The 10,959-nt window shown below is 43.4% G+C and overlaps 2 protein-coding genes and 1 pseudogene across 3 annotated transcripts in view; all 3 read right to left on the bottom strand.

The window, feature by feature from the left end:
• LDHAL6A (lactate dehydrogenase A like 6A) overlaps nucleotides 1-6,071 on the bottom strand; it is a 22,147-nt gene extending 16,076 nt beyond the window's left edge. Inside the window, exon 1 of the mRNA XM_017525875.2 lies at nucleotides 5,946-6,071. Within this exon, the coding sequence (XP_017381364.2) occupies nucleotides 5,946-6,071 (126 nt within the window). The remainder of the gene's footprint in view (nucleotides 1-5,945) is intronic.
• On the bottom strand, nucleotides 1,828-3,666 carry LOC108302285 (annotated as a pseudogene). The gene is made up of 2 exons (XR_001824281.2): nucleotides 3,510-3,666; nucleotides 1,828-3,194 (listed from the first exon to the last, which is right to left on the bottom strand). The product of XR_001824281.2 is annotated as a heterogeneous nuclear ribonucleoprotein A3-like (transcript).
• A 4,289-nt stretch (nucleotides 6,072-10,360) lies between the features above and the next one.
• The window catches only part of LDHC (lactate dehydrogenase C), a 46,835-nt gene continuing 46,236 nt past the window's right edge, over nucleotides 10,361-10,959 (bottom strand). The window contains exon 7 of the mRNA XM_017525864.2: nucleotides 10,361-10,635. Within this exon, the coding sequence (XP_017381353.2) occupies nucleotides 10,471-10,635 (165 nt within the window). The 3' untranslated portion in view covers nucleotides 10,361-10,470. The remainder of the gene's footprint in view (nucleotides 10,636-10,959) is intronic.

The following is a 10,959-nucleotide window of genomic DNA, read 5'->3' as shown; positions in this document are numbered from 1 at the left end:
CGGGGTTTCACCATGTTGACCAGGATGGTCTCGATCTCTTGACCTCGTGATCCACCCGCCTCGGCCTCCCAAAGTGCTGGGATTACAGGCTTGAGCCACCGCGCCCGGCCTACATTTTAAACTACACTACAACTGATTAACCTAGAAGTCTACGCTGTATTACAAGGAACAGGTTGTTGCTTAATGAAATGCCAAAGCATTTTGGACACTCAATTATTCAGAGATTGGAGTCATAAGGAGCAGAAATCCACAATACTGATAAAGTTATCTTTGAAAGGCAGTTTTGAAAATGTATCATAACTCCAGTAGCAATTAATATACCTAGCCCCAGATACTGGTTTCTAATACCATTATCCAATAAAGGGAACCAAGGTTCCTTGGGGGAAAAAGCTGATTCTGGGACTGGTACAGAAAATATACAAGATGAAGAACCTGAAACATCTTGAAATGACAAAGAATTAGGAAGTGCTCAAAACAAAACCAAGCCCTGTATCGATATAGTATGTCAAAGGGACACAGCAGGCAACTTAAAAATTACCAATGGCCACAGCTGGAACAAATTCACAAGGAAGTATTAGATTATAACCCAAAGTATAAAACAAGATCCATGAGTGCATACTGATATTGACAAATTATTGAATTAATAAATAGGGGAGGAGAGACAAATCTCCCATGCAGAAGAATTAAAATAATTTTCCACCCCATAAGTGTGGGCTCTACATAGGGACTGCCTTCTAAAGAGACCAGTATGGAAAGGGAGAAAAGAGTAACTTTACAGTAGAGAAACCTGATCAACAGTCTCAGCCAGGTGACTGAGGTCAACATCAACACTGATAAGTCATGTTGATCGCATGTATCCTGGATAGGATGTGATGAAAAAATGGCACTTTATGTCTATGTCTTCCTCCCCAAAATCCTAAACCTTGGTCTCACCATAAAAACACCAAATTTCAACTGAAAGATGTTTTACAAAAAACCTGACTAGTACTCCTCAAAATCCTCAAAATGTTCAGTCAACAAAAACAAGAAAAATCTAAAGAAACTGTCATAGTCTTAGAGGAACCCAAGGAGACACAGTGACTAAATGTCATGTGGTATCATCCTGGATAGGATCGTGGAACAGAAAAAGGACACAGGTAAAAACTAAAGAAATCTAAAGTGTGGACTTTAAGGTAATATGTCAATATCCATTCTTTCATTGTGACAAATGCACCATACTAAAGTATTAGAGTTCTCTAGAGGAACAGGACTAATAGATGTATATATGAAAGGGAGTTTACTATGGAGTACTGACTCACACAATCACAGGTGAAGTTCCACAACAAGCCATCTGCAAGCTGAGGAGCAAGGAAGCCAGCCCAAGTACCAAAACCTCAAAAGTAGGGAGGCCAACAGTGCAGCCTTCAGTTTGTGGCCAAGGGCCTGAGAGCCCCTGGCAAATCACTGCTGTAGGTCTCGGAGTCCAAAAGCTGAAGAACTTGGAGTCTGATGTTTGACTCCATCCAGCATGAAAGAAAGATGGAGTCCAGAAGATAGCCCGTCTAGTCCTTCCACGTTCCTCTGCCTGCTTTTATCCTAGATGTGCTGACAGCTGATTGGATGGTGCCCACCCAGACTGAGGATGGGTCTGCCTCTCTCAGTCCTCAAATGTTAATCTCCTTTGGCAACACCCTCAGAGACAAACCCAGTAACAATACCCTGCATCCTTCAATCCAATCAAGTTGACACTCAATATTAGCCATCACACCATACTAAGGTATAATGTTAATAACTTCAAGTGGGGTATAAACTGTTATCTTTTCAATTTTTTTATAAATCTAAATCTGGTTTTTTTTTTTAAGTTAAAAATTCCTTAATTTTTTATTCCTGGTACCACTACCACAATTTACAGGGCAACATACCTGATGTAATGAAAAGAAAAAGAAAAAGACAAAGCTACAACAGATAAAAGACCTCAGGAATGTACATCTAATTGACACTACATTGCGTTAATCAATAGCTGCACTTTTTGCAAACTGTGGCTATGACAGTCCTGAACAAGAAGGGTTTCCTGTTTAAGCGGCAGTAACTTTTCTGACTGTGGATCATCGCTCCTTCTGTGGCAGATTTTTACAGTTCCTCTAATGCATTTGGGACGACTGTCTCAAAGTCACTTGCAGCTTTCCTGACAACTCCTTGCTCTCTCTCCTGCTAAGAACTGTAGCCCTTTTCTGCTGCTTTTAGAACCCTCTGCCACATATCCACCACTTCCACCACCAGATCCATAACCACCACCATAGGGACTGCCCGAGCTTCTTCCGCCAAAACTGCCCCCTTTCATGGGTCCATAATTTGATTGCTATTGTCCACTATAATTTCCAAAATCATTATAGTTCGTACCACCGCCAAAATTTTCTCCTTCATTGTAACCATCATATCCTCCACCATCGCCACCATATCCACCTCCTTGGTTTCCATATCCTGGTCCACCACCACCATAGCCCCCTCTACTACCATAACCAGGACCACCGCCATAGTTGCCACCATCACCAAATCCATTATATCCACCATCACCTCCTCCATAACTACCTGTGCTGCGACCACCCCCACCACCATAACCTCCTCTTCCACCAAAGTTTCCACCACGGCCAAAATTACCTCCACCACCTCCAAAGTTTCCTCCGCGACCCATAAAATTGCCAGATCCACCTCCACGACCTCTCTGTGATCCAGCAGACTGCATCTCTTGTTTAGAAAGGGCCTTTTTCACTTCACAATTATGCCCAGTAATAGTATGGTATTTCTGAACAACAATTTTATCAACTGTATCACGATCAAAGTTACAAAAGTAAATCCTCTCTTTTTTCCACTCTGCCTGTCTTCCATAACTTCTGTGGTTTCAATGTTGCCATACTTTTCAAAGTAGTGTCTCAAATTATACGCTTCCATATCTTCTTTAATACCACTAACAAAAATTTTCTTCACTGTTGGATGGGCACCAGGCTTTACAGAATCCTCTCTAGAAACAGCTCTCTTTGGTTCCACTACACGCCCATCAACCTTGTGTGGTCGAGCACACATTGCTGCATCCACCTCTTCAACACAAGAATAAGTCACAAAACCAAAGCCCCTGGAACACTTGGTTTGGGGATCTCTCATTACCACACAATCTGTAAGTGTGCCCCATTTCTCAAAATGTTCTCTTAAACTATCATCTGTAGGCCGGGCGCGGTGGCTCAAGCCTGTAATCCCAGCACTTTGGGAGGCCGAGGCGGGTGGATCACGAGGTCAAGAGATCGAGACCATCCTGGTCAACATGGTGAAACCCCGTCTCTACTAAAACTACAAAAAATTAGCTGGGCATGGTGGTGCGTGCCTGTAATCCCAGCTACTCAGGAGGCTGAGGCAGGAGAATTGCCTGAACCCAGGAGGCGGAGGTTGCGGTGAGCGAGATCGCGCCATTGCACTCCAGCCTGGGTAACAAGAGCAAAACTCCGTCTCAAAAAAAAAAAAAAAAAAAAAACTATCATCTGTAGTTTCAAAGCTCAGACCACCAATAAACAGTTTTCTCAACTGCTCTGGTTCCTTTCGATCGTGGCCCTCCTCCCCCACGCGGCGACAGTGACGGCCGGAGTCGGGCTGAGGGCGACTGGGCAGCAGTTTTACCTCCATTTTGAGACCAGACTCGCCTCTTCCAACTTGAGTTCAATATGGGACCGAGAGTAAGAGAGCAAACCTAAATATGTTTTAAAAATAGTCTATAAAAGTATATTCTAACAATCTCTCTGAACTCTTTCCTTACTTCTAAAAATGAAGGTAAACAGAATATCCAATCTTTATATTGACAATTCAGTGCATTTTCCCTTTTAGTGGGCAGCTTTTAGCAATTCTTTCATTCAACTACTAAATATCAATTACAGGAGGCACTATTCTAGATTTGGGATCCAACACTAAAAAGCAAAGCGGATCTTGCATTACACTAATTACAGTTTATGTATTATGGTATAATTCAGAAATTTTAAAAGACATTTCTGTCTCTCTATTAGGTTTGTACCATAAATTTCTAACAATAAATTCCTGAACAATTCCTAATGAGAATTCCTTCTTTATCAGCAAGGATTTTTTAGGCTATTATCACCTCCTCGAATGACAGAAGTTGCAGTGTCAAGGGCCAAGAGAGGGAAACATTAAAGTGAGCCTAAACCTGAGGCTTTGCCCAGGGATTGTGTACCACATTTCCTAAGATATACAAATGTCATAGTTAGCAACATAATAGAATTCAAATTCTAAAAGCAGGAGGTGACTGAGAAGGCTTCACTTCAAACTGTTACAGCAGGGAGCATCACTGAGTTTAGACAATGGGTGCTACAGGTGGCATTTTAAGCCTCCAGAGGTAAGCCCCCAGTGGAGCCTATAGATACTCTTTACATGCCTGGTGGGGCCTATGCCTCCCATCACCAGCTGCAATGGAATGTACTCCTGCCCTTCTGTACTCCTATCTACCACCTCCACCTGAGTTCTATCCAGGACCTCCCACCAGGAATAAGGCCATGAGATAGGTGCAACCCCATGGCACTGCCCTATCCTGGAGCCCTGGAACCTCCTGTCAGAAGCCCCACAATTCCCTCCATTCCTGCAACCAAAGCCAAGCAGCAGCTGCCAGAGGTAGGAGTTCCAGGGATATGGCTCAATCGCTCCCAGAATGGCCGTTCAAAGCAGAGGTGGTAAATCTTCCGTTTCAAACTTTTCTATATATATTTATTACCTGTATACTTATTCATTCATGCAATTTGAGATAGTGTGCCTTTTTTCTCCTCCAAAAAGTAGGTCTAATATTTACTTTTCTGAGTTGTAATATTGGATAATGTATATAAACTTTTTTTCTTTTTAAAATTTTAATGCCAGAGAGTACCTGGATATATAAACATATTATTATTACTAATTTTTTTTTTAAGTGTTGGGCTAAGCAAGGTGGCTCACATCTGTAATCTCCGCACTCTAGGAAGCCAAGGCAGGATTGCTTGAGGCCAGGAGTTTGAGATCAGCCTGGGGAAGTACATGGAGGTCCCATCAAACAGTCAGTCACAAATGCGTTGGTTTTCACATGTGCGTATTCTTCATTAGCAATGAGGACACTGCTGATAAAGGCATTACAATAGGTAGGACAAAATGAACCACTGGGAATGTGTACCGCTAGCACAAACAGCAGCTGGCTGCAGCTGCCATCCTTGGTGCCATAAGGTCACTGTATCATCTAGATATGAAACCCAGAACCAATCTTTTAAATCCAATGACTCAGGCCAGAATTAAAGGTTACCTAAAAGATGGCTTAAAACATTTTACAGATATTCCATTAGTAAAAGTGTAGCTCAAAGTTTCTTATGATTTACTAAAACTTTATGGTAATAAAGTTCAGATCAACGTAATATCTTTAGAAAGGGTCTGAATCTTTTTTTGGCCTGTCTCTAGCCATTAAACTTTATCAGCTATATCAATACTAAGAACAACTAAACACTAAAACTAACCTAACATGAACAAGGAACAAAGGGAAATACAGATACAGAGACTAGGAAATGGTAGAGAAATGTTTAAAGGGAAAAAGATTATTGTATTTGGCACTTGTAGGCTGCCTACCATCACTGACATGCTTGTATACTCTTTTCTGCCACCTATTTCTCCAGTTTGTTTTGTGAGCTGAGTTTCCAAATCAAGCAAAGGGGTACCTTATATTGTCATTAAGTGAAATGTCAACATATCACAGAGATGCTTCTAACATGTGATATCATACAATTTTTAAAAAGGAACCCCCTCTGGGTGGAACGACTTTAAAAAGGGCACCTTTTCCTCTGGTTCCCCTTGTGCTGGATCCCCACTCACCCCGTGAGCTGGACACAACCTGCACAACCCTGTGCTGCGGCCTTGCCTCCAAAAGAGGTGAATCCTGTGGCGCAGAGCATATCACTTACTTTTAATAAGATGCTGATAGCACAAGCCACACCAACCGATCCACTTCCTACAATGGAGATCTTATTGTGATGAATGGCCTTCTCTTCAGCGACATTCTTAACAAGTTCACCCTTGACAGTTGCCATCCTGGAAACCTAACAATGAAAACAAATTGCACAGCCATTTCCAGACCTCGAGTTGGTCTGTGGCGAGAGCATGTATGGAGAACTCCTGAGCCCCCGCGCGGAAAGAGGTGCTGCGGACACCCAAGAGACCAACAAATCTCACCAGCAAAGAAGCTGGGTAGGTTCTAGCCAGGCAGCTCAGCCTCCATGAATCGGACCAGGAGAAGAAGAAGGAAGCGTGAGTACAGTTAAGAGGAGCTAAGAGAGAGAGAGGAAAGAACAGGGGCTGCTCCACCAAATATGAGACTGCAGCTGGGACGGTTCTCTGTACAGCTGACTCCCTTTTCTCTCCCTTTCCCCTCCTTTTCCCCCAGTCTCCAGTTCTCAGCTGCAGGACTGCACCCAGGGTCCGCAGGCCACACTCACAGGTGAAAGGCCATCCTCGCCCGAGCAGGTCACATACCGCCTGGCGGAGACACGGAGCCATCCTTGGGCAAAAACAACCCGCTCCCGCGGCGCCCGCTCTCTGGCTGCTCCGCAGAACACTTGCAGCCCAGCTCATAGCCACTCACTCAAGAGGTGAAGAAAGAGAATGGAGTAAAGCTCGTCAAGGCACGAAGCTCAACCAGCGACTGACGGACGCCGGGTCACCGCTTTAATGCAGCTGCGCAGACCGCACCCAGCTCGTGCAGGCATCGCAGGTATGATGCCCAGCAGGTGTGAGGCCCGGCAGGTGAGAGGCCAGAAGCAGGCTGTGGGGCACTGCGCCTGCGCCTCTGCCTGTCCGCCCCGCCCCCGCGTGCAGGTGGGCACGCTGCGGGGTAGGTGGTTGACCGGCTGCAAAAGAGGCGCAAGGTGCGGCAGGCACAATGCACTGCAGGGCCTCTGGTGTCAGGCGGAGATGTTTGCCTAGAACCCATCCACCAGAGAGCCCAAGTAATTTTATTTCTAACAAAATCTTGTCTGGATGTATCTGAAAAGGACCTTTTGACTCTCATTTGGAAAATTTTCCCCAGCACTGTAGGAGAAAGGGACCTCAAGACTACTTATTACCTCAGCTGTGAGCTAAAGTAGAAAAAGTAAAAATTTAATACTCTGGCCTTGGCGCGGTGGCTCAAACCTGTAATCCCAGCACTCTGGGAGGTCGAGGCGGGCGGATTTTCTGAGGTCAGGAGTTTGAAACCAGCCTGGCCAACATGGTGAAACCGCCTCTCTACTAAAAATACAAAGATCAGCTGGGCATGGTGGTGCACACCTGTAATCCCAGCTACTTGGGAGGCTCAGACACACAAATCGTTTATGAACCTGGGAGGCAGAGGTTGCAGTGAGCCAAGATCGTGCCACTGCACTCCAGCCTGGGTGACAGAGTGAGACTACATCTCAAAAATAAAAAATAAAAATACAGACTCCAAAATCAGTCTGGAATAAACCAAAGTTTCTATTTCTCCTACCACATTTTTCCTGTTTTCTAACTCATTTGTGAATCATGTAATTTTGGTTAATATTAAGTGTCAACTTGATTGGGCTGAAGGATACAAAGTGTTGATCCTGATGTGTCTGTGAGGGTGTTGCCACAAGAAATTAACATTTGAAGTCAGTGGGCTGGGAAAGGCAAACCCACCCTCTATCTGGATGAGCACCATCTAGTCAGATACGTGCCTAGGATAAAAGTAGGCAGAAGAACGTGGAAGGACTAGATTGGCTAAGTCTTCCAGCCTTCATCTTTCTTCTATGCTGGATGCTTCCTGCCCTCAAACATCGGACTCCTAGTTCTTCAGCTTTGGAACTCCGATTGGCTTCCTTGCTCCTCCGCTTGCCTATGGTGGGACCTCACCTTGTGACCATGTGAGTCAATACTCCTCATTAAACTTGTGTGTGTGTGTGTGTGTGTGTGTGTGTGTGTGTGTGTGTGTATATATATATATCCATCCTATTAGTTCTGTCCTGCTAGAGAACCCTAATACAGTAATACACATTGACAAATTTTTATAAAATGTAGAGCAGTGTTTTTCAGTCTTTTTTCATTATCACTCCCTCAAGAGCCTTTGTAGATATTTTCCCCCTAATTGTTTTGCACCCCCATCATGAAATTAAATATTAAGGAGTTAAGATTTGGTCAAGCAGGGTTGAGCTTTGGAGAGCCAAACTCTTGTAATATCTACGATTTTTAAAAAATCTTTTCCTTCCTCCCTCCTCCCCACAACCAATTTTCAGCCACGTAAGGAAAAATTGCCTTGTTGAGAATACATGATGTAGAGCAGTTTTACTTACTAGAATGTTCCCTGTAGAAACTGTATCAATTTTTCAGCTTTTTAATCTCTGCAAGAATTTCCTAAAATGAAGTTTTGATGTACAAATGAGCTTTGAAAAAAGCCAAAACCTACAGAAGACTCCCCTTGCCCCCATCCTAACTGATAATAATTTTATACATTCAAGGGAAGATTCTGAAGAAAAAGGGAAAAGAATAAAATAATGGGAAACTAATCATGTTCAGGAATAGATGAACAGAATGAAAGCTATCAAGACAGTAAGAATAATCAACTGAGGGTAAACCATGACTCTCTGACCAAATGAATCTGCCTCCACTAGTCATGTGAGTCCTCAGGGCCTGCATATCTACCTTCTAATCTTTCCCACTGATCTAGTTTTAGTCAAAATTTGTAAATTGGCCGGGAGTGGTGGCCCATGCCTGTAATCCCAGCACTTTGGGAGGCCAAGGCAGGAGGACCCCTTGAGCCCAGGAGTTGAAGACCAGCCTGAGCAACATGGCAAAACCCTTTCTACAAAAAAATATGAAAATTTGCAGGATATGGTGGCATGTGCCTGTAGTCCCACCTACTCAGGAGGCTAAGGTGGGAGGATCTGTTGAGCATTGAAGTTCAAGGCTTCAGTGAGCCACAATTATAACACTGCACTCCAGCCTGGGTGACAGAACAAGACCTTGTCTGAAAAAAGAAAAAAATGATTTCTTAGTTTTTTATTGTATTGTATAGCTCCAATAGCTGCCTTAAATTCTTTGTGGAATCAAGGAAATATTTCATATGTATGGATACACTATATGTTGAGAAACATTCAGTTTGTTCTGCCCCCGTGGCTCCCTTGTATAGAATACCTTTTAGTTTGTAATTAGTAGTAGGCAGGTAACAGCTGCCTACTTGGAATATTTATGAGTTATGAGTAAATACAGAACACCTGTTTTTAATAAGAATCGCCTGTTAAGAGAGAATAAATATGTGGATGAGAATCTGCTCAGGGCCTTCAGCCTGGAATGCTGTTAGCCCCTGAGGCTCTCAGTTCAATAGGCTGCTGGTCCCCTGGAGAGATCCACTCTGTTGTTCTATCTGGGTGTCTGCCTCTCATTACCTTCAGTGCCGCCTGGGTGGGGGTCTCCTGACCAAGCTGGTACTCAGTAACTATATAAATCAGCAGAAGCACTTCACCTTTAGACACCAAAAGGGAGCTAATAATGACTGTTATCAAACATTAGTCAACAATCAGCTGGGTGGAGTTGCTCACACCTGTAATCCCAGCATTTTAGGAGGCTGAGGCAGGCAGATCACTTGAGGTCAGGAGTTCGAGACCAGCCTGGCCAATATGGTGAAATCCTGTCTCTACTAAAAATACAAAAATTAGCTGGGCGTGGTGGTGTGTGCCTGTAATCCCAGCTACTCGGGAGGCCAAGGCAGGAGAAGTGTTTGAACCCAGGAGGTGAGGTTGCAGTGAGCCGAGATTGCACTACTGCACTCCACCCTGGGCAACAAAGCAACACTGTCTTGAAAAAAAAAAGTAATTATAAATGCTTATTTTTAAGACCATATATATCAAAAAGCTGGGATTACAGGCACCCCACACCGTGCCTGGCTAATTTTTTTGTATTTTCAGTAGAAACAGGGTTTCACCATGTTGGCCAGGCTGGTCTCAAACTCCTGACCTCAGGTGATCCACCCACCTTGGCCTCCCAAAGTGCTGGGATTACAGGCATGAGCTACCATGCCCAGCAGCATTTATAATGATTTTGCATAAACATAGGACACTAATGCAATATGAAATGAATATGCTGATACTCTAATGGACAAAAGTACAAGATAAAATTGTAATACTAGAAAAAGGGGTTGGTTTGCGAAAAGAATCAAAGTTCTATATTATAATGATTATACATATTCTACATCTGAAGGCACTCTTACATATATGACACCTCAGAAGTATAACTTATACCTGTACAGATTGGGTATCATTAGAATAGAGCTATAAAGGAGTCTCAAAGAGGAAAATCTCTACCATTTTCTCATTCTAACCTTGAGAGAATGGAGTTATGTCATAGGTCTCCAATTTTTATTTTTTAAAGATCAAATGAAAATACTTTCAAAATTTATACAGTCAACTATCCTCTGTTCTCCAAACAGTGGAACATTAGAAGGCTTTAAAATTTCAGATCCTTTTGAATATTCAAAAGTGTTTCTGCACTCTTCTTGAAAAGGGCCTCCTCCTCAGGATTCAAGTTAATTTTCACAACATCTGAGACACCATTCCACCCCAAGACACAAGGGATACTGAGAAACAGTTCTTCTTTTATTCCATATAATCCCTGAAAGGCAAAAGTAGATTATTGTTCAAGTAACCTGATATGGAAAAGGAGCTGTGCAAAAGGGCATCAGAATAAGAATATACAGGAGAGAGTAAGGCACTCAACATGAATTGCTCAGAGGGCAGCAGAGTGATGAGCAGCAAAAGCATGAGCAGCCTTATGTCCTATGGCCATGTGGAGCTTACATTCAATGACATGAAGAAGATGCGGCCGGGCACGGTGGCTCAAGCCTGTAATCCCAGCACTTTGGGAGGCCGAGGCGGGTGGATCACGAGGTCAAGAGATCAAGACCATCCTGGTCAACATGGTGAAACCCCGTCTCTA

The sequence above is a fragment of the Cebus imitator genome, unplaced genomic scaffold (assembly GCF_001604975.1).
Source record: "Cebus imitator isolate Cc_AM_T3 unplaced genomic scaffold, Cebus_imitator-1.0 Scaffold39, whole genome shotgun sequence".
NCBI lineage: Eukaryota > Metazoa > Chordata > Mammalia > Primates > Cebidae > Cebus > Cebus imitator.
This window is presented reverse-complemented; position numbering and strand designations above follow the sequence as displayed.